Source organism: Nipponia nippon, unplaced genomic scaffold (assembly GCF_047370975.1).
Source record: "Nipponia nippon isolate SJK-2023a ecotype South Korea unplaced genomic scaffold, ASM4737097v1 scaffold_7, whole genome shotgun sequence".
Lineage (NCBI taxonomy): Eukaryota > Metazoa > Chordata > Aves > Pelecaniformes > Threskiornithidae > Nipponia > Nipponia nippon.
Genome location: NW_028262391.1, coordinates 15,511,569 through 15,536,317, shown reverse-complemented (window position 1 = coordinate 15,536,317; position 24,749 = coordinate 15,511,569). Strand labels below are relative to the sequence as shown.

The following is a 24,749-nucleotide window of genomic DNA, read 5'->3' as shown; positions in this document are numbered from 1 at the left end:
GATCGCAGAAAGTAAGAGGTTTACCCACCCAGCTCTTGTGGATTAAAAGGACTAGTCTGAATGCCTGTGACTTTACTTTAGATCTCACTTTTTTCAGAGTAAACCATGGCTCTTGAAAATCATATCTATGTAAGCACTCTATTTTAAAGATGCACAGCTAGCATGCTAGATATGACTAAACTGTAGAGGTTATCTGGTTGGTTGGTTTTGTTTTGGTTGGTTTTTTTTTTTTTTTAAACTCAGTCAACAAATTGATTCTCTAACCTAGTTTCCTCCTCAAACCCCACAGCATTTTACAATGAACTCAAATGAACTTAAAACTCTGAACTTAAAACATAAATAAATAGCTTTGAAGGGGAAAAAACAGTGACAGCAGAATATCAGTAAAATCACAGACGGTGACAGTGACCTGAACTGATTTAAAGACAAATAAGCAATTTATTTTCTGTCAACTCTTTATTACAATCTTCATCTAGAAATACATCCCAGTAAGGAACAATTTGTACCGTGATTACCCAAGCAGAAGTAAAGCAGCAAAGGCAGTGACAGAAAGAACCTTATTTGCTGAGACCTAGTAAGCAATTTTTTAGTGCAGAAAATTTAAAAAAAAAAAAAAAGAATGCTTTAACCATAAGCAATAATATAGGACAAGACAGACTGTCCAGCAGTTTGTGGGATGAAGTCCTACTCTGTAGCAAAAGCAGAGCTTTGCGTGTGAGATAAATCAAAGCAGAAATGGGGAACCTGGAACTACAAAACGATCACCAGCGCTCTCACACAGTATCCAGTGGTTGGTTGACGAGTAAAACTCTCAGGTGCTTAAGAATCTCATGCAAATACAAACAATAGTCTCAATAGAGCAATAGTTTCAGCAACCCTCTCCTCTCTCTGTCAGAATCTAAAAATGGACCCTTATAGACTTAACATCACAGACTGTTTCATACAAAGGAGACCACCACTATCCACTGCTTATGTCTGGCATTCAGAAAGATTTACTTAGCTCAAACTAATTTGTCCTGCCAAATCTCTCAGGGATGCTTAAGCAGTTGAATTTCAGTCATATTCCAAATCCATAGTATAAAAAATGTAGACAAAGTTAATATTGGTTTTAATAAAGGTAATTTGTGACTTTTGTTTTTCAAATACAAAACAAATGCCTAGCTCTGAACCTTGTGCAGCAGGTTAGTCATCTGTATTCACCAAGCAACCCAGCACTCTAAGCTCAAAACAGAACTGCAAGGCTCCTCATTTAGCTTCGTAAGTGCTATTGAGAATGAATTTAATGCATTTAATTTGCAACTTAAAGCAAGGCCTAGAAAGCTCCATTTAAATTAACATCAGCCTTAAGAATAGTAGCTTTGATTATAATGCTAGAGAGTCCACAAAAAAGCCCAAGCAGGGTTTCAGCATCAGAAAGAGACTAGGCAAAGAGAAAATGTGTTCTAAGACTTTATTATAGAAAAATACTGGCAGCTCTAGGTTATCAATATTTTAGTTTTTGAAATTCACAGTAGAAAGGGTATGCTGTGGTAGGAAACTGAGATGTGATAGACTCTGCTCACTCCTGAGAACACTATTAAATCAAAATACAACAATAAAGGTTGGGTACTGTTTACATGCTTCACTAGATGTGACACTTCTTCTAAGCCCTCGGAACACATAATTTCCAATCATTCCTAAATTATTCAGGGAATAATTAAGTCCTCCTAGACAGCATGATTATTTTGTTCTTTATAATTCATTCAAATAGCAAAGATGATCTACATCTATGCAGCTCTGATAGTAGGAACTGATCTCTCTCAATACTAGAAATGCATCAGTTAACTCTTGAAACTATCCCACTACTCTGCTCCAGAAGTTTTTTTTGTTGGGGATTTTTTTTTTTTTTGAGTAAATCTATAAGAAACATGATTTATAAAATATTATAATGATGCATGCAAACCTCATCTTATCTAAAGCATGATTTGTTTTTTCTTCAGTATAAGAAAAATTCAGGTTCACTTATAGCACCCCACTGCCCTTGAAGTACTTAAGAGTACAGTCTTAAAACAAGGAGTAATGAAGTGAGCTGAAGGAAGTCAGTGAATCCAAGCTAGAGCTTTCCATTTTAAGGGAAGTATTTATTATTTTATTGACAATTGTATTATTCCATGAGCAATCATTATCTGTCCAAAAATCTCTTTATAAAATTAAACAAATTTGCCCTAAAACACTGAGCGTGAGCAGAAAGTCATTTACCTCATATTAACGAACAGCAAACAGAAAACCACACAAGAAAAGTCATCTATAACAACCCATTAATTAAAATCCATTAGCTTTATCAGGATGTAAATATCAGAAAAATTTGGAAAATTAATGACTTGATTTACACAAAGAGTGGCTTTATACTAAAGCTACTCCTTACTTCATTTACAAAGGGCTTCATACACGTAAGTGCCATTAGCATTTATCTTTACACATCCTGAATTCTTCCCAAACATACACGATTACTTTCTCTACAGTTCTGATAGCTTTATATTGCTCTCCAGATGCTTTGCTTCTTCATTGCACAGAGCTAAGGCTAGAATCTTTACCATGCAATTACTAGCTAGGTACCTCATCTGATTTTATTCATTCTTACACCATGGAGACACTGAAAGCTCCTCAGACTTGCTTCCATGACAACATGCACTTATAATACAATCTCAAAATAAGTACTATTATACAACATATCCAGGCTCTAGAATGAGTCATAGGAGCCTTGCAATGTTTCAGCAAAATAGGCACCTTTTCTGTAGTGTCAAATACTCCTTGTCTTCAGTAAATTAAAATACTATAAGAGTTTTGACAGGTTTAATGCCTAGCATTACATGAGCAAACTTCCACTCCACAAGTAAATAAAGACTGATTTTTTTTTTCTTACAATGCTGTTTGCTAAAAATTTCTAAAGATTCTAGCACTTTTCAGTATAACTTAGGAAAGAATATAGCCTTATGCAACCTTGCAATGGAAAAACAAACATTTATGTATAATTTTAAGCTTACAGTGTTAACTAAAAATGTGCTTTAAAAACAAGGTTTACAGATAAACTGACTTTTGGTCCGTAATTATCCATAGACATTTTATCTGGATTTTGGGTTAATTGCACCATAGAAACACAAGTCAGATTTGATCAATTTATGATCAGTGCTGTACCAACACAACTATGGTGCATCCCTACCTAGCTAGTGCAGAAGCTGCTTAACCTCTTAAGCAGAGAGGGAAACCTGAGCCAGTCATTCTGGGTTCCATACAAAAACAGCCCATCTGTCTCATGAACTGGAACTAGGCCAAGTCAACTACAACTGGAAGTAAAACGGAGCTAACTAAGCCCTCGTGTACCCCAGTTGAGTGCAGAAGTCATTTAAACAGTTCCCTGCAGTTTCCGTGAGGACTCACCTGTCCAGGACAAAGACACAGGAGCCAGAGGATGAGGTTCAGCCCTGAGATCAGGCGGTAAACCTCCTCTGGGAAGAGGACACTGCAGTGACAACCACACGGCTCTGCAGAAGTCAGACCTAACGTGCAAGACTTCCTATTCTGTGTCAGTGCCAGGGCAGACCTGGGATCACACAAAACCAGCATTTGTGTTGGTAACACACCAAAACTTCTATCAGTCAGGTTTTGGTGGCAGATCCTTGCCTCATTTACTCTGGATAAAAGAAATATTAACTCTACTGACCTGAAAAAAGTGGGTATCAATAAATGTTACAAGTAGCAGCTTAAGTTTCTCAGAATACTTTAAAATACATGAAACAACGTAAGCTTTTCTTGAGTCACAACTTTAATTCCATTCATTTTTTTGGTCTAATCTTGACAGGATACTAGTTTACAAAATCATTTTTGCCAATTTCTCTTTAGTTCAGATAATTAAAAGGCCTAACCTACAATAAAATGTTTGAAGCCTTTAGGATACAAATATTTGAAATTCTTCATACAAAAAAAAAAAATCTGTAGAAAGGGCTAAGACAAGGGTTCTGGCTTCTGAATTTACAATTCAGGAAAAGCAAAACAGGATTCATCAGACCCTCAAGATTACAAACTATTTAAACAAAATTTTACAGTTTCATTTTATAATTCCAACAACACTCCACAACACGATTCTACTAAAGATTCAAGCCCTTAGACATTGAGAAGCTAATAGATATCAATAAAATCTCTGTATACTAAACAGTTTAAAGGAAAAAAAAGAAAGGAGGTCTCACGGCCTGTATTTACCTCCCTAACACAATTACTCAAAAAATACTTTCTTCATTCTTACGTCCTCAGAATGACAAGATACCTTTAAATGTACCTTTAGCCACACTTTTGTAACAGTGGGCAGGCCATGGGTGCAGTTCTGGGTTTCAGGCTGCCTTTGACATGTGAGGTTCAAGTTTCCACTTCTCAGGCCAGTGCCCGAGCTGCTCCTTGCACAGACCGCTCCAACAGCCCGGGCCTAATCCCCGTCTGCCTTCAGGAGGAAATGAACTAAAACCAAATAGGGCCAACAACAGAACAGAAAAGACCAATCTGACTCTTCAGTCCAAGAGAAGGGTATTTCCTTAAAAACAACCTCAATTCTGTTTCCAACACTGTTCTGCATTAAAAATCTTGGAACAAAATACACAAGAACAGGTGCCATAACCGCAACTCTCCTCCCCTCATTAGGCTACGAACAAGCAGAAACTGGTCTCTCACTGTTGAATCCTTGCCACTACAAGATGGCTGGCCAAGTCCATGAAAACTCACGGATTCAGCGTTACTAAACACACAAGTCATCTCCAGCTCTTGGAATCCCTACACTGGAAGAGGCAGAAAGCTCTGAAAGCCCTCAGAGGAAGCACCATACCTATTTGTATGGCAGAAGTTTTACAGGACAGTTGTGACAGATTTAGAATTAGAGAACTACTAAATCATTTCTCATTGAAAAAATGAAATTAAGAAGGTTCTATTTTATGTCTCTAGCCTATTAAATCAACTGTCCCTATAGGTAACTAGATTATTCCTCTTAACGTTTTATTACCCTTTTCTTTTTTACCTATGCTATATCCTTTCTAAGATAAGGCAAATGGAACCCCACACAAAATTCAAAATACAGATACACAGTATACTCAGTGTCATGTTCTGTGTTATTCTCTACTTCTTCTTTAGTAATACCTGACATTTCATTTACCTTCTTCACTACTGCAGAGTGCTACGGTGATGTTTTCAGAGATCTATCCGTGACAACTCCGAAATCTCTTTCTGGAATAGAAATACTTCCTTTGCAGCCTATCGCTATATGCACACGTGCAGGGTTATCCTTCTCTGTTCCTCATTCATTACCGTACAATGAATATCACCAGGTATTTTTGTGCCCATTCACTTTTGTCTGCTATTCTCTGCAGCTAGTAAACCTGATAATAAAAATAAATTTAAAAAATAAAAATCAATCACATGCCTCTGCCTCACAGCTTCACCTATGCCCCCCCCGATCTTTCACGAATATAACCCCCTGGGAATCCAGCCCCAGTTGAAGGCAACTGTTTTAATCAATTGAAAATCTACAAAACATCCTTCCCCTTTATCTCATGGCAGCATTAATTTTACCAGCCTTTGATCTAAGAACCATTATTTTCAAAGACTTCTGTAATTATAATGACCTTCTGATGACCACATATTCCCACGTAGATTTTTATCTACTTGCTCCCTGTTTTCAAAGAAGTCTACAGAATCTGCAAGTCCTTTTCCCTTTACAAAGACAGGATGATTTCTCTTCAAAATATGTTTATCCATCTACCTGTTAATTCTTTTTTAATAATAAAGAATTTCTCAAAGTTTGTACAATAAGGAAATCAGACCTGCTCAGCTGTAGTCTCAGAGAGTCCTTTTCTAAAAAGGGCATCGTATTTGCCTTTTTTTAAATTTTCATTCTAGGAATACCCAGACAGTTTAAACAAAAAGGTCACACACAACACAACAGACAGTTCAGCCATATTAAACACAAGCTCCTTAAGAAATCCTGAATAAATGTCATCTCCTACTGATCACCTGTGCCTCTTACCACATTAATTTAAATTCTCTTCTATTGGCACCTGAATGTTTTTATTTTTAATACCATAAAATGAGTCATAGGAACTACCCCGAGCTCAAAGGTGGGACAGCCCTAGCTGTTTGTTGTTTTGTTTTTTTTTTCTCAGAGATAGGCATCTGCTTTGGCATTCCACACTTATCTGGGAATACAGTCTTAGGTCTGTACTATCACCACCTTGATCAGTACTGTTGCACAGTCAATTTGCATACCACTTGATTTAGCATCTAACTACTGAAGTGCTGCTCTGTAACGAGGCTTAATGTGCTCCAATTCTAAAAAGCTGTACACAGAATTTTGCCACGTAGTGTTCATCTTTTTAAAAGAGTAACAAAAATGACAGAGTTAAAATAAAAATTAAAAGCAGTAGTAAAGAGATATAATAAAAGAGTTTTTAAGAAAATAAACTGCTTTCCAGCAGTTTACAGCTTCCAAATAGCAGTTTAAAGTCTTTATATTAGATGGTGATTCAGGGATTGTGTAATGTATTTTGACATTTTCAAGTACAAACTTTGTCATTATGCTTTTTACATAGGAAATACTAATTTATTACCCTGAATTAGCAATTACATCATGTCCCGCCAAGCTTTTGAAATGCTTATTATATTAATATCCTTCTTTAAAATTAAGTTTTCTATCTAAATTTGTCTAGCCTTTTTCTATTAAATAAACAAGCTTGCTAGTTTCGAAATCTATCCCTATATATTTATAGTCTGTGACCAAATCCTCTCCTGACTTTCCTTCCGATGAACTAAGGAGAGGTTCTTAAGTTTCTCATTTTAAAGCACATCTTCCTGAACACAGTCTACAGTTATAATCCCTTTTGTGAACACTCCCAATTTATCAGGATCCCTTTTCAGGCCAGGATTTCAGACTGGAGACTGTAGACGCTACAGACAGAATCCAGAGTTCCCTCTTTCTCCTTCTCCAAAGGGGAAGCTGACTTCCTTCTCACCTGCTACATCACACTGTGGAGTCAGATACAGTTAGTTACCCAAGAAAAACAACTACAATTGACTTACTAAATTAAATTTGCTTTGAAGTAGAACTGTACACCAGAAGCACAAGCAACCTTTACGCTGCTCCCTACTCTGATATAAAAAACAAACACTATTACCTGGGAGGCACATAACACAGGTTGCTCAACTAACTTCTACAGGCATCGGTCTTAGAGAAACAATTTTAAATAAGCAAATATACACACTGTGAGGCAGCACTGATAAAGAAAATAAAGGCGGAGAGGCTAGAAGACTCATCCAAAACATTCCCACAGTATGGCGGTTTCCAGTAAATACCACACAAAGCAGTGGGAAGAAATTGAAAATTCCATGGTCAAGGAAAAATCCTGTACTATACCTGCATTCCATAAAATATCTGAAGTCATATGTTACAAGACTGACACAACTACATAGATACTAGCCTCCAATAACATTAATACTAACTTCCACACAGTTTAAAAACCAATGGTAACTTAAAAATACTCTTAAGCTGACTATAAGGACATGAAAAAAATGAATAAGGATTTATATTTTACCAGTGTCAAAATAAAATTTAAAACTATTTTGTCCTGACGCTTTCTTCTTTTCTATGGAAATATGAATAAGGTGATCTGCTTTTATTTCAATCATTGCTTAGATGTATCATTTCACAAAAGAGACGGTTGCAAGGGACTAGAATATGCATTAGAAACAGTTTAATGGAGCAAAAGACTGAAAATTCATAAATGCCAAGATCAGCTTACAAGAGAGACAAAATGAGTCATAAATGTCTGTTTTCCCTCTGGAGAACACATCAGCTCAACTACATCCTAATGTGAAGCTAAACACAAAAAAACTGGAAGAGCAGCAAATGCACAACAGAGACAAGCTGTAGAGCAAGCCTGATACATCAGAGAAGGGGGTTACAGGCAGCGAGATGAAATTCAATACTGACAACCAAAGTCACATGGAACAGCAATAAGCAGCACAGACACTGAGGAATACCAAACTGCAAACCAAGTCCAGAAGCGCTTTGGTTGGTGGCAAAGATTTTTTAAAATTACAAAAGATAGACACAGAAGGGGGTCCTTGTTCAACACTGACTGCAGCCCTTCAGCGTGCTTTTTTTGATACTGAGCCTTGTGTGTGCACACAAAAACCTGGTACATGGAAGCGAACCTTAAGTCTTTCAAAAAGCAAGTGATAGAACTGCATAAGTTTTGGGATCCCTGACATTTTTTTAGGGGATAAAACTGCCATATGGACATGATGCACCAGAGGACCTTAAAAAAGGCAAAAACCAAGGACCACAGCCCACTGAAACAAGTGCCTCCTCCTACCCCACCTCACCGAAGAAAAATGTGCAACAGTTTTACTTAAATGCACATCAGTGTGGAATAGGTGGCTTCTACCCACTAGAAGATAAGCATCAGCCATCCTGGGCAAGCAGAGGCTAGAACATCACTTAACTCTAGCATCTACTCTAGCAGCAGCTCTCAGCAGGTAACATTTGTAAAAAATGAATGAGGTACAGAGAAGATACACAGCTCAGGAGAGTCAGGAAGCGCTATTGGGCTTATTGTCTTGGAGTCCAAGCAGTTCCTGGAAGAAACTCAAGCTAGTAGCAAGAGGTGACTGCTTGAAGTGGCCAGTGATGATCCCAAGTAAACAAAGGTATAGTTTAAAAGATATTGCAGCTTTCTGAGTACAAAGAGTAGACAAATTTTTTTTTTTTTTTTTTTTTTTTTTTTGTCATGACAGACTACTTTCAGGGACTATGTTGACCTAATTAATTTGACTGGTATAGAAATGACAGTAGCTAATGATACTTTGGGCAAAACCAGAAAAGGTAGGTCCAGAAAAGGTACATTCGGGATTCAGGGAAGACTCACCAGGTGGTGGTGGTATTAACAAGAAATCAGGTCTCAGTCCTGAATTTGGCCTGTGTATTACAGTTTTCTGAGCTTCCTGGGCAGGTGGCACAAGGTTATCAGTCTTTGATGTGAAACAGGAATGCTCCTATCCATTTTGTAAGGAAAAAAATGGAAGGACTGAGAGTGCTGGCTTAACATGAACATGGCATCTGACAGGTGGCTTATGTCCTTCTCAAAGTCTACTGATGTATTTGATATTGTTGTTTTTGTTGCCTATGCCCCCAAGACCATCATTGCAACCGCAGTGCCCTGTTAGACTTATACCTGTTAGAATTTCATTACAATGCTTGGTTAGCAAAGCATCTGTTGCAGGAAGAGTCCCAGCTGAGCAGAAGGATTTCTCTTGCCTTCTAACTGGAGGAACCTCTAAGCGTTCCTGAAATCATATGTAGAACTATGCAGTCTTCACTTGAATGAAATTTGGGAAGGCACATTAGAAACAACATTAAAGGAAGAATCTTTCCTCAAGGGAGAAAAGCATCCACTGGGACCTGTCTGTTACAGAGTCATTATATGATAAGCAAAGTGTGAACAATGTGGTTATACTAATAAACAAGGATGAGGCACTTCATTTCAGTTGCACGAGATGCATCACATGAAAAGGCAGATGTTTTCCTGACATGTTCATCTTTTATGGATCTGCCGTAGTAATACAAAAAATGAACTGTACTGGAAATGCTTCACAATATGCTTGTGCTTGAAGTTCAGCAAACCGTAGTGTGTCAAACATTAGTCTGAACTCACTCCCAGGGAGAGTAGTGAAAGACATGTTCTTCACTCAGAGTGCCATGCCCTTGCGATGGCAGAAGTTGTGTGCGTAGCCCAAACTGGTAGGCTTAGTCAAAAAGAGTTCATGCCTTGCAAAGACATCTTCTATAAAGGGATCTACAGATACGCACATCTGGCATTTTACAACAGCTCCAGAACATGTTTGCTTCCATGCACTGAAATATCTGGGAGGTTGACTCAGTGTCAAGGTGTAAGCAACAACAATACACAGTACTATGTAGGTCTTGCAATGTATCAGTCGAATAGATAAAACTGGTCTGAAGAGACGGTAGAATAATATATATGAAATAGAAATAACTGGTTATTATGTGACGATAAAAATCACACTATGAAACTCAGATGAGGATAAGACAGGAATACAGAAATACAAAGTAATTACCTATCAGGGACTAGGAGTTAATACTTAACACTGAGTAGTTTACACAGGGTAGGACAGCTTCTGAGAACTAGAAAAAAATTCTGAAGATAAATGATTCAAACACTCATACAGAAAACTGAAAATTCTAATAAGTAATTGTTATTCATAAAGACAAATTCAAGTAACTCCTCTGTTTTGGAGTACAGGGGAAAGCACTGGCCTCAACAGAGGTTCTAGAAAAAAGAACGATATTCTTCTGAAAAGAGACTGCACAGGTAGTGTTGCACATAAAGATTTCAATCTCTCTTGCTTTAACAAGACAACAATTTCTTTCCTTGAGTTACTATAAATCCCAGAAAGGCTGTGGACACAAAGTTTAACAAGACTCTCAGCTGGGTATAAACTAAGTCTCTTAAGTTGCACAACACATGATATCATGTCAGCCCTTAAGTATGGATGCAAATAATTCTGAAAGACAAAGTCACGTTTTCTGAAAACATCTAAGACATTTCTGTTGCATTAGCCTCTTCAAACTAAAAGAATCATCCTGCATATCCTTAATCATAATTGAAAGTGCTCTTGATGTTGTAGACCAAAATAGAAGAACAGGAAGAAGATGGTGTTCACTTTAGATGCAGTGGTTCTGTCAGTCATTTACTTAATAATTGTATTAACTGAAACATACAGCAGCTTTGGCAGCAAAACAGAAATGCTATACCACAGGAGCCGTGCTAGAGCTGTTTAGTAAGCTGACAGCTGGTGAAAGACAGACTGGCCTGTATTTGGTTTTCAAAACACTTTGTCAATCAATACAAGCCTCAACTGAGAGGGCAACTATCACAATATAAAATAAATGAGCGAAGTTATGTAACAGACCTAAAGAGTCCTACCTCTTTCAGAGGTTTCCATGCACTTGGCTTCATACGGCAAGACCCTGTTAGTCCACCCGAGTTACTAGTTGGAGTTGAAGACAATGGATTAAGAGGGGATCCAGTGCTTGCCTTGCCTGAAGGTTGAGAGTCTTGGGCACAACGTAGAAAGCCCCTGCAGTAGCAGTAGTACTCCAAAAGCAAAACATTCTGTGTCCCCTTCTCCCTTGCTTATCAGATTTCTGACTCATTCTGGAAAAGGTAATTGTCTTGAGATACAGTGGAACAGAAATATGAAGAAAATCTGTTATCAACTCTGAGACAGAACAACAGCTGTGAGAGAAAGTGGAACCTAAAACCCTCTGGCAGCAAGCAGTGCCTGCAGGTAGCTGGAGCACCGGTTCAGTTCTTTTATCATCCCTGCCGTGCTGCGAGTGATTAACTGAAGTAACGCACTGCACGTGACAACACTGCAGCCACACACATGGGTTTGGGAAGGAAAAAGCACAAACCCATTACTCCATGAGACTACTGGTTGACTTCATAAGAGGAGAGAGAGTAGGCTACAGCAGGAACCAGCATGATCCTAACAATATACATGACACTACATGATTCATGATATATATTCTTAAGATTTATTGATTTTAATATGCTTTTAAAACTGCATTTTAAATTTAAACATCAAGCAAACTTCAGTCTTCAGAAGTTTCCATCTCCACTGTACACAGTTAGAAAGTGTTTACAAAATGGAAGCGTTTACAAAAGGTTCCAGAAACAGTCCCTTAAGGCTTGAGTTTAAATTGTCAAGAATTTCCTATTTCTTAGACTATTGTTTAGAACTCATATTAATGCACTCCTATTACAGCATAAATTCATACCATTTTTCTCTCTGCTATAATGTCCTCTCATAGAAAATGCAACCAGTGACAGAACTAAAATCTGCAAAATAAATTCGTACTGTTAAAAATGTGTGATATTACATGGCTAAAAATCAAGAATAAGAAGGAAACTTAGTACAGAAAACTCATGTTTAAATTTCAGAAGGTGCCTTCTTATAGTTAAAACCATCCAAAGCAAGTACTACTTAAAGCTGCTTTTTTATGTGTTCATCACAGTATTATCAGCAACGATTTCCAGGCAATGTATGCTTAAATTTTAAACTCAGGGGAAAGTCTGCATTATAAATCTAACAATGACAACAGTTCTTCTATGTACTCATACAAACTTCCATACGGTTACTCCTGTAACTCCTTTCTTTACTGTATCACCTCTTTAAAAAAAAAAAAAAAAAAAAATGTATTGACTCAAACAGATCCTGCAAGTAAAGAATTTCACATTACGCCATGGCTGGCATAATGAAGTCCCAGTTTCACTTGTAAACTTGAGGGGATGCTAGAACAGTCACACATCCACAGAGTTTAATATTGTTCATAAAACATATCACCCCCTGTGACACATTCTGATATGCCAAGATATTTAATAGTTAAGCTGATTATCAAATCATCTGAACTTTTAGTTGCAGTATCTTCCCACTGCAAGTTCCAGATTTAATTCCATGTCTTACATTAAACACCCCTCTTTTTTTTTTTTGCTTTTCAACTTCCACTTGTTTAATTAAACCTCCACATACTACATCAGAACTATTTTATCTTTTATCTCACATTTTTAGCATGTGCCTTAGTGTTATGATCTGTATGTCTAGAAATACATAAATACTTAAGTATACCAAAATTATAGAAAGGATGGTAAATACTGCTGTAAGAAATTAATTTTTGCAATTCCTGAACTGTAAGAAGTACAATAAGAAAGGGGTTAGGGTAGTGACCTGGTTTTTTTTAAATCATTATCTTTTAAACACACCTTGTAACACCTCTATGTTGTCTTCTGGTTACATATAGCATTTTATACATGCTAGAACTATGTTCATAGTATTTCAATAAATTTGAAAGCAATATTCTAGGAATAATGACATACAGTAAAACTTTTATCAATATCTTAAAAGGAAGAGATATAAAGACAAGAAATGCCTGGGCTCAAACGACTCACAGAAGCAGCTGATAACCTCTGAAATGTAAAGCTAAGTTTTTGAAATGGATAAGTGGAATTTGGAGGGGTTTTCTGCACCCCTCCTTCTTCTCCCCCTGCAAACATGTCGTAAAAATGTAAGTATAAATTAGCACAGCATATTCAAAGAGCTAAACAATTTTTCAGTATCAAATGCCAGAAGACTATTATACTATGTTACATGCTAAGAATAGCCTAAATGCATTGCTGTTAGAACCAGTTTAATGCCATGTGAGTTTCAGACAAATCAGTTTCCACATTTGTAGCACAACGTGGGCCAAATACTACTGACAGTTAAAATGCACTCTGAGACATGATAGCTGTATTCACTGTCAAGAACAGGTGCTTCTCAGAGCTCTAGAAAGACTCTGGGTGAAAGAACTGCCCTGGCTACAGTTATCTTTGTTGATGCGATATGCGTATCTCTTGTTCGGACAGCACTGGAAATTACCCAGTATTTTTCATTTGCATAACCATATATTTACTAAGCTCATGGCTTAGTTATTCACTCTTGCAACAGCATCAATTTGTTGTATGTTTGTTTTTATCCTTATCTTTTATTTTATGCAACAGATTTGGCTTTTATGAAAGAAATTAATAAATTTGCTGACAAAAATTGAAAGGCCAGCTTCTAATCAATTTCTCTAATTCTTCTGAGTAACTAACTCATCACAGAGAATGCAGAAGGAAGCAACAATAAAGGCCTCAAATGCCTGAGCATGTTAAATAAGGTTCCCCAGACCCATAAAGGAGCCTGGTGTGGTTGGTGGGGCAGGACAGCATCGCTACCTCTACAGTAGTTCACCACTGCAAATGGAACAGGTATTAACCCAGAAGGATGTACTGCTGCTCTATGGACAGACTGCAGTGTCTGATCACTGAACTCCTTGTTACTGAAGTAATGCAAAGCCTACAAACCACTACAACCACCTCGAGTTCCATGCAAAGCTCCCTGAAGACCTTGGCTAGGGTAGGACGCAAGTAGAGAGTCAGAATGACCACTTCACTGTGTTCGTTTGTATGTGTTCACACCATCTGTTTCCACTGCTGCCTTCTTCCTATGAGAGATGGGTGATTTGAATCTTCTAACAACATTAAAAAGGGGCAATACTAGTAAATAAGGCATCTTCGATGTTTGAAAATGGATTGCTAGCCTTCAGGGTGCTGTGGCTTTTTACAGTAGCCTTTCACTCCCGACTAGTCCTCCATGCCACAACGCATTTGTGCACACGTGCATTCTTTTGGGCATAAGTCTAGCGATAACTACAGCAAAAAGCAGTGCTACCAACTTCTTCCTTGCTAATTTAGGGTTCAAGACTCCCTACTCAAAAAATACCCTACTGCAAAACCCGAAGTCCCTTCTTTAGCAAAAGTCCTCGTACCACCTTGCTGGGGAGATGGCGACCTGTTGCAACTCCCGGAGAAGGACAGGGGTGTGTGGCCTAACCTCCAGGAGTCATTTCCCTTTCACTGGTAATGGAGGGAACTAAGCAAGTATCACCACTCCGCGCCATCCCACCCCATCCAAGAAAGCCCAACAAATGAAGGAACAGCTAAAAATGGGTGCTATGTAGCAGATTCACAAGGGAAGTAGGAGACCAGTACTTTAAAAAAACATCAGTTTGGTTTTGTAGATGTTAAAAATCATGATATCACAACAAGAATATATAAAGCCCATCATCACAAGTAGAATTTCAACGGACAAGGTTAGAGAAGTACATCATATCTAATTATTTATTTGGACTCTGCAAATGTGATTACATTCAAGTGATGGGGATGTATCTTAAATGAACAAACAAAATTCATCAAGAATTTTCAGAATACTACATCACAGAACAAAAACTGAAGAGGACTCAAAGAAAAAAAAAAAAAAACCTGCACCACAATGAGCAATCTTTAAATGTCTTTTTTTCCCTCCCTGAGGCTAGAACAGCTGCAATGTGTGGATAAGGTAGGAGGATAGTACAGCATCTTTCCAGAGGAAGAGGCTTCAACAAGCTCTTATGTTCTCAGTGCATTACATCCGAATATGCTCATTAAGTTTTTTTACAACCACTTCATAATATTTTATGTTGTTTTTTCCCCCTCCATCTGGCCATGAACATGTATAAGCAGTTCTTTTTAATGGAAGAACTGTCAGACTTATGAAAAAAATTTGGCAGGCTTTCACAGAGGTAAGCTATCTTTTTCATAGCAGAAAAAAAGAACAAACACTGAGATATTCACAGAATCACAGCTTTGGTTTGAAGGGATGTCAGGATCTTTGTCCGGCCCAACCTACACTCAAAGCAGAGGCTATTCGGTATTTCATTTATCAGCAAGTTTTTAGTCCTGACTGGTCAGTCCAACTGCAAGTTTCACGCATTCCAATATTACTTGTTCAAGCATTAAACAAATAAGAGTAACCATAATATTTATTCAAAAGGCTAATACTGTATATTTTGTCTTTAAAAAAATAACAGTACTTAAAAGCTATTCTGTCTACCTAATGCATCACTTAAGAGTTGTATAACAACCCATGACAAACTACAGGATCCCTCTTCAACATTCATGTACATTTGCAACAAGAAAATGAAAATCCCCTTCTAAGATCTCCTATTCAGTCTTCATTCTAAATTCACAAGCAAAAACCAGGCAACAATAAGCAGACTTCCAGAGGAAGTGGCAGTTTATCATCTTTGAAACAATTACCAACAGATAAAAAACATCTTAACAATATTACAGTGTCTGAGGGTAACAAATGTTTCTTTTTTTTTTTTTTTACAAGTTTTTGTAGTACTTCAGGTTGTACGACATCAAGAAAGCAATTATTATTGACAAAAGCTGAATTTAGCTTGACAGTAAGCAAAACAAATCTAATCTCACATTTTTAAACAATGCTGACATCTCAGCATTCTTCCATATATCCTCCTTTGTTGCATTATCCAAAGAGATACTCATCTGCTAATGCTAATAAGTTTAAACTTCTCTTAATATCAACCTTAAGAACTCACCCCAAAATCCAGACTTGAAATTTGGCTTGCCTCCTTTTACCTGACTTTCAATGATTACTAAAAACATCACTCAGAGCAGATTGACAGTCATATTGAAAAATGTCACGTTTTTCTTACAGACTGCACTATTAAATGTATATTCTGTACGTAAGGAAGGCATTCCTTAATCTTATTTATGGATTATTAGCAGCCAAAAAAACCAGAAAACTGATAGAGACTAGAATTTGTTGTGCTACATATAATTAAGACTTTAAATTATTTAATCTTTTAAATACAATGCCTTAATCAGGAAATATGTGGTCTTTATTTGAACTGTCATCTTACTACAGCTATGAAATTGGTATTTCTTAACTACGTTATTCCCCTCCAGGGCTAGGCAGTAGAACACAAGCTACATTTTTCAGTATTTCATTAAAATACCTCATATTCAAACTTGCTGGAGGCTCACCACTTGCAAAATAACTTTAAAAAAATTGGATCTTATTTAAGTGCTTCCATTTTCATGCTTTAATCCGAAATATTAGACAGAGCTCTAAACTATGAAAATGAAAGCAGACAGAAAATACCATTCATAAATCACAGATTATATGAAAGCATGCATATATAAATAGATTGCTATTTCTGATTAGCAAGTAACCAGAAAACATGCAGACACAATAATTTCAACAAGTGGCATATTACCTGGGTGGAGCTGGCAGCAACAGAAATGCAGTCAATGAAACCATGTCTCCGAGTGAAAAATGCGACTATCTGCTGCCAACGGGAAGGCTCATTCCGTAACTCATCTGTCGAGCCTTTCTTTGCCCACTGCTTGTGCTTTGGGCCTACAGAACTGTGGCTTGAGCTAGTGTTGCCTCGACTGGCGCGAGAATAGAGGAGTGTGTTATTTCCGAAAATGTAATTCATCTCTGCAGCTCTGCAGGTGGTTGCCAGGCAGTCTTACTTCCCTACCAGCTGCTGAGTGGTGAATGAGCAGGGAAAAAAAAATGCAGATAGAATTACAGCAGCATCGTTTACAAAACAGGAAAACAAAATTCTTGATAGCTGATGCTATTTTTCTTCCAAGCTTTTCCAGCTCCTACATCCCTTCTCTACCTGTGATTACAATGATAAGCATAATCTTGAGCAATTAAAACAAAGCAAGCAAATATTTTTCTTATTTTTCCTTTTTCAGAACCCACAGGATCGAAAGCTTGCTTCCCCTTCCTAGCTGACAACAGATACTTAAGAGAAACTGCGTAGCAGGTACAGTACAACGTTACGAATTCACAGCTATGAGAACGGTGGTGCATGATAACAGCTACTGGGTGGAGAAAGCACGGATCAAAAATAACCAAGTTTCAATCACTGCCTGGAGTAAGATCCAATAGCATCTTTTCACTTCCTTGCTTGCATAAATTATAAACCTGAACCGAACAAAACAGGGAGCATGCAGTATAATTGCAGTTGTTCACTGATTCTGTCTTTCTGAAAATGCTTCACAGAGAAAAAGACCTTAACAACACGTCCAGAAAAAATATTCACGAAAGAAGTGTTTGCTGGTTTCTTCTTCCCCTCCCCCCCCTTATGTTTTTAGTGCATAAAACAACCATAGAGGGAAGATATCATTGTGCCATAACACAGTCATTTTGTGCTGCATATTAATGGGTGTCTAGTGGGGTTGTTTTGTTGGGGTTTTTTTGTTTGTTGCCTTTTTTTTTTTTTAACTAGCAAGAAGATTAGGGATGTTAAGATTAAAACACCAGAAGTCAACACTCTGTTGTTCTTATTTTATGATTAATGTGTCATGATCATAACACCTATTTCCAAAATTCTGTGAACACTGTAAGCATAATATGAAAACAATAAATACGAAAACAACATTACTTCTCAAAAGTACAAGAACTGGCAAAAAAATGAAAAATTCTTAATATGTACTAATGAATTTTCTATAAAGTTACTTTGATTGTCAATGCAAATCACAAGCATATTACTGCTATAGGTGTGCATTTTCTCTGCTCTCTTCACAGTAAAAAAGGAGAAGTCACACAGTAAATATCAAAAAGATTGTAAGAATTCAAGTTACCTTACTGAATTCACCATTCACATTTTTGCAGTCAATTGCTTTAAGAAAAATCCTCCAGCTCACATGAAAGAGATTACTTAGGAAATCAGTTAAGTGTCAAGGTTTTCAGTGCAAGCTTGCCCCCAGAATTCCAACAAAAAGTTATCAAAACTGTTTGTGGTATATTTCTAAACAAAATGCTCTAACAGTCATAACCATAACAAACCAGGGCAAACATTTTCAAAATGAAGAAAACTCTCAATATGATGATCAAAGGCAGAAGAGTTCCTTACAATGATGCCACAAGTTACAACAACATGATTCTACAAATCCACTGACTCACGATGTGCATTTTAGTGGGGATTACCAAATTCCCCCATATACTTTTTTTTGGTGCAATATACTCTTCTGTTTAAGAAACTCTTACTGACAGCTATCCTATTCTGTGTAACAAATTTTTCCCAAGAGCTTACATTACAAGCAGAAATAATAAGTACATTAATTTAAAACTGTGGTAATAAGATCAATGCACCATTTACTTCTAGTCACTAGTACAGCTCAATAACATATCACATACAAGTAATTTGAGTACATCTTTCAGATAGACTTTATTAATATTCATAAAATACAATGGCTTATCAGTGTAAGTCATATGAAACTCGGTCTGACTTGTGCAGTGTCCTCAAAGCTATGTTCATAAGATAGGTAACGGAGGTAGAGAAATGCCTGAGACATAGCAGATGCAATGAGCCATTTAAATGGACAAGGTTTTCATGGGAAGACTGCAGCCCTGCCTGAGCCCTACCCTTTTCCAGACTCAAAGAAAATACCTAGTCTGAAAAATGCCTATGAATTTATTACTGGAGAAATTCCTTAATCCCTCGCTATGATTGAAGATGTTTGGGAGAAGCTACAAATTACATGCTTTGAATTCTGAGTCTTTTTATAAAGAGTCAAAGTGAAAATATTTTTTGTTTTTCTTCATATGGCCTTGAATGTTGACAATCTTGCACATTTCAAAAGACCTGAGAACACAAGAATATTAGTATAACTTTCAAAAAAAAATGTTTAAGAATTCAATAATGTATATATGAGATCATTCATATACATATGTGTGTGTGTGTGTGTGTCTCCAGAGGCTTCAAACCGAGAGTCACATGGGGAAGTATTGTTTAAAATTCTGAAAAAGAAACACCACAATACATGGACAAGCCATGTAACAAGTACTTATTTTTCTTGCTGTTATATCAATCTGCCTGAAGATGCGACAGGTTTCCTGTGGTTTAAGGTAGTTTCTTTCAAGGATGATTCCCATCCACCCACCGATCAACTGCGGCATCACCGACAAAAAGACTTTAGAAATCAGCACTTCAGGAAAGGCTCATATGGACAAAAAAAAAAAAAATCCTGAATGCGAAGCTATGATGATCTCATTTCAACAGAGACAGAAATCCAGAAAAGTACTTCAGGAAGAGGTTATGCAATCACACTGGTGATACAAGGCAGCAATCTGTGTCACCTACACTCCATATGGATATTAACGGTATCGAGCAAGATTTGCTGATGCCTAGGATACAGTTGCAGTTATTTGTAGAAAGAGCCTGTACTGTGGTGATGAGACAAGTCCCGATTTTTACAAGTTGCAAAGCAACCTGAAGATAAAGGCATGGTGTAACTCTAGCGATGATACAACATCAGGATAATGCAAAGGAATCCAGACTAGGAGAATAGTCATTTGTATAGTTAAAAAAATGATGGGTGGGAGTAAAAACAAGGGTTTGTTTTGGTCAAAGAGCATTTTGACAGAGGGTCAAACACCTACAAGTAGAAATCAGAGAAAGTGCTATTTGGACAGAAAAAGGAGTATCCAGAGAAAGGAGAATCTAAGAATCGTCAACACAGAGGTGGTAGCCGAAATTGCATCTGTGAACGACTGCCTCGAGCCAGGAGGCAGAACAGGGAGGCTCACCAAGGAATCTCAGGAAGTCCTAAAGGGACCTGAGAGCTTCCGTCATCCCTTTTCATATTCTGGATGTTGGACTGATGGGGATAAAATTTAAACCAAAAAAAACCTCAAACAACCAACACCAAAAAAACCCAACCAAACAAAAAAAACCAACCCCCCCACAAAAAACTCGCACCAAAACCAAACACCACAGCAAAACAAAAAAGCCCCTATTTACTGTGAGGCAAGAATTAAGAACTTGCAGATTTTTTTTTAAAAAAAAAAGGCACATAATTAAGATTTCTACATTGGTAAACATACCTTTCTACAGCTTAATAAATTTACTGAAAGATACATCCGCATTTGTAGTGGATGCAGAGTAACATTATTTGTTCTGTGGCTAATTAACAATATATAGTAATCACAGTGGTTACTGAATTTAAAAATTACCATCAAATGCTTGCAATAAAGTTCCTCTGATTTTGTACCTGAGCCAATTCTTATTATCAGCTTGCTGGGACAAGTTAAAACATGACATAATGCCATATTTTTATCTCACAGATAAAGTTTCCCTAGACATAACTTTACACGCAGCATGCATACCTTGAAATTAAAAATGCACAGCAACAAAACCTGTTTGTATATGGAAACAGCAGTTATACCTCAATTACCCTTTTTACACAATAACAACAAAACTCCTGAAGGTTTGAAGTGTCTTATGTTATTTTTATTACTATCCTGCTAAACAGAATATTGGCTAAAATAAGCACAGACCCTACAGGAATAAACTGATACACTTAATAAAGTTCAAGAGCCACCTAAAACAATAGCAAGGACTTATTTTCAGTATCACTTAGGTTTTTTTCAAAAATAGATACAAAGAAATGTGCAGAACTCAATTTAAATACTCAGATATAGACTATACAGCTTTAACTCTCCAGACAGGGGAACAAAAACCACCACTGAAAATATAGATATAAATTCATGTTTACTTTTTACACTTTTCAGAATTCTATGTTTAATACATTTTTACTGGCATAACAAATTTAAGCCTCATTAATAAGCATATGTAATATTCTAAGCCAAAGCCCAGGAGTACAGTACTTAAATTGGACACTGTGGAAAAAGACATTGTTAACTCTTTCAGCTAAAATACATTAGAAAGCCTAACTTAGCTTTTAGTTGAGAGACAGGACCGCAGGGCAGCCCTTGATCAAGCGTGATTCACACAGTCAATAAAAAGTAGATATTTTACTGCTGAAACCACCTTATAAGTAAACACCCCAGCATGATTATTCTATAGTGATACATTTTAGTATAAATATTGAATATAAAATATTATTACATTATTACTCATACGACACCTCAGCCAACCTACCAATCTGTGCAGATTAAACTGCCTGTTCTTCCATACCCTGTTCATGAATCTCCGGCCCATCTTTTTGGCACGCCAGACTGATAAAAACATTCTGTGTTTAATGCAAGTTTCTTTAGGCTTTCTTCAGTGAACCCAACTTCAAATGAACCCAACTGCACTGAGAGCTCAGGGGAAATCTCAGGCGAAAACAGTATAACCAGTTATTAAGAAGACTTGATGTTGATTACTGTATCTTAGGTTGTTCTAATGTTTGGATTAATCCACAGTCCATCTGTTACAGTTTTTCTTTCTTGTCTCTGTTGACAAGGATGTGTTGAGCAGACCCATACTGAGAAAAGGCCAGATTTGGTCAACTGCTTCTTAGTGTAAGACACAAACTGACACCTTTACGCATATTTATATAGTCTTCAATTATAGGAAGTTTAAAAGCAGTAACCTATCAAGAACTTGGGCAAGGCATTTTAATTAAAGATTGTAGAGCACCTCCTCTCAAGAGTGACCACCAAAGTATGACGCTAGTCTAAAAATTAGTATTTCTGAGGGTATGCTCAAGTTTTTCTTATAATTTCCACTATTCTAGGTATGTTTCTATTTCCAGAAGTTCCAGAAGTACTGTCTGCCTGCTGAAGATGTTGGAAAGCTTTAGAAAGGTCTCCATTTAGAAACATGTAACAGATTGCAACTTTCTCACAATCATAAATATCAATCCATCTTGCAAATTACATGTCATCCGATCTTTAATTTCTAAATGGAAACCGCATCTTCATCTTCAGGGTAATCTTGCCTACCTGGATTCAGGAAATAATATAAACAAGAAAATGTACTAGGGCAAATAGAAAGTTACAATTACTTTGACAGTTAACCTTGAACATGCCTTCAGAGTTCCTCGAATCATAAAGACCATCAGCTCTTTCTGAGAGCAGAAAAAACTCTCCTAATGAACAGAGAAGTCTATTTTAACAGAAGCTCCACAAGCTCTAAGAGACTTCTGAGCAAGCACTTGAGGGAATGGAACTGGAGGGAAGACATACCAGGAGATAAAGAGAAGGGAACCTATGAAGCTTATCAAGATTCAGGTTTACAGGGAAAGGAGGTTGTCCTCTGTTACAGGAAGCATGTGTGTATATGCACATTTATATAAGCAGTTATTTCCTATACAGATTAATTGGAAGGAGTTAAATAAAAGTGCTTGCTTCCCATTGAAGAAAAAGGGCAGAAGAGACAAGCGATGCATGCTGTAATACCTTTGCTGGTGTAGCCAGAAACCAAAAGACTATCAGCAGCTGAAAGATTATTCTAAAGACAGAGGCTAACTGTAGATCACTGCATCTAGGGGCCATAAGATAGCTATCACCTGCTAATTTATGTTTTTGAATATGAATTTATATTTCTGAAATAACCATTCCCTAGTCATTTTCGCAGTTTTAGTGACCCAACCTTACTGACTGTAGTTTTATTGATATCTCCTGACTCAGCTCTTTCCCAAACTAAGGAGTCAAACTGATTCACCCTTCATTGTACAGTAGCTGTCCCCGCCTCTGACCACTCTTATTCCTCTTCCATGAACCATTTCTAGATTGAAATGCCTTCTCCATCAAGATAAGGAACAGTGCAGATTTCTAGAGTGATAAAATAATGTAGTTTTATCCCCATTTGCTTCCCCAGATATTCCTTGTGTTCCATTTGCCTTTTTGACTGTAACTTGAGTACTGAGATGATGATTCCATTAATCTGTCATAACCCTGAGCTCTCGTTCCTCTAAGATGATGCAATGAGAACACGAGTTCTTCTGAGATCCTTCTGGTAACTTCCACCCATCACGATTACTGATCTTCTTTCTTACCTTTTACTTTCCTTTTGTTGTTGGTTTGTTTTGATTTTTTTAAACAATTAAATCCCAAGATATTTTTTTTTTCTTATTCCATGACAGCTTAAATTTCTCCGTAAACTTTTTTGAGGAATTCTATTGTGTGCATCTAAGAAAACCTAGAAACTTACACCAACAAGATGATATTTATGCACATGCTCTAAGAGATTTGTATGGCAAACTTCTCTTTACAATGCTTTCATTGCTTCCTTATCTGTAATTTCTCCACATACTCATTGATTCTGCTCTTTAGAATAGTTTCACCATGTTTTGACAGTACAGAAATGAGAGCGAGTTCTCATTTCTCCTCTCCCTTCTGGATGCTATTTTAAGACCGAGTACCACCTTGCCATATTTCATTCCTGTGATACCACAGTCAATTTAAGTAGACTGTTATACAGCATTGCAGAACTAACAGATAAGCAGTTTCATATTGGAGTTCATTTAAAACCATTAAGCTTAAATACCATTAGGTCCTGGAAATATGTTTCCAAAGATGTCTAAACACGTGGAAAAAAAGCAGGCATACACCAAGTGGGCACAAGACATTTATTTCACAGAGTAAATCTACAGTGCATGTAGTCACCTGGACTGCTGTACTAGGATTACAAAGCCTGTCGTGTAGATTTGGGTACCGCTGATATATACTATAGGAAACTTCTTTGAAACGGTGTGCAAGCTACACTAAGTATGGGGTATCTGGCACAAAAACAGGGGTCGCTACTTCTAAGCAAGAGGAAAGATAATGCTAAAGACCATATTACTTAGATTGGATATTAGGACAAATTTCTTCACCAGAAGGGTTGTCAAGCATTGGAACAGGCTGCCAGGGAAATGGTTGAGTCCCTTATCCCTGGAGGTATTGAAAAGACATAGATGTGGTACCTAGGGACATGGTTTAGTGGTGGACTTGGCAGTGCTAGGTTAATAGTTGGACTTGATGATCTTAAGGGTCTTTTCCAACCTAAACGATTCTATGATTCTATACCCAACAAGCACATAATCACAGCGCTAGGTCAAATAAAATGCCCAACTAACCTACCGTCTGCCTCAGTAGCTAATAGTGTAAGCATAGAGTAATCCTTCCCTCCCCACTATACCATCCCACGCTCCAACAGTTCAGAGATTCATAGAGCCAAAGAAGGTAAACTGTTTTACTGCTTTTATTCTAATAAACGACTACTTTCACTCGAATACAAACTGAGCCTTATTAAGTTCAATTTCTCCCAGATCTGACACTGCTAGCTAAACACAGATAAAGCAGAGGGGCACTGACATGGGGCAAAGCTGCTGGTTCAAAGGTATTCAACACATTACGAGATTAGTTTTGGACCCAGCACCAGATGCTTCACTTGCGCAAGAAGATTCTCGTAGTTAAAATTGGAGTGTAAAACTGTCATCTTTTTTAATGGAGAACAGTATTTCACCTTAGTTTGAAATACTTCACTGTTCAGAGATAAG

The 24,749-nt window shown here is 37.2% G+C and overlaps 1 protein-coding gene across 19 annotated transcripts in view; it reads right to left on the bottom strand.

Annotated features, from left to right (window-relative positions):
* The window catches only part of DLG1 (discs large MAGUK scaffold protein 1), a 167,231-nt gene that overhangs the window by 77,223 nt on the left and 65,259 nt on the right, over positions 1 to 24,749 (bottom strand). For 3 of the 19 annotated variants that reach the window (XM_087740985.1, XM_087740986.1, XM_009468472.2), the window contains exon 1: positions 16,736 to 17,273. The exons of 13 other annotated variants lie outside the window; for them this stretch is intronic. In XM_087740985.1, coding sequence (XP_087597111.1) covers positions 16,736 to 16,960 — 225 coding nt within the window. In that variant the 5' untranslated portion in view covers positions 16,961 to 17,273. Of the gene's footprint in view, positions 1 to 16,735; positions 17,275 to 24,749 lie in introns of those variants that run through there. 3 more of the 19 variants (XM_087740983.1, XM_009468471.2, XM_009468473.2) reach the window with 2 other exon arrangements.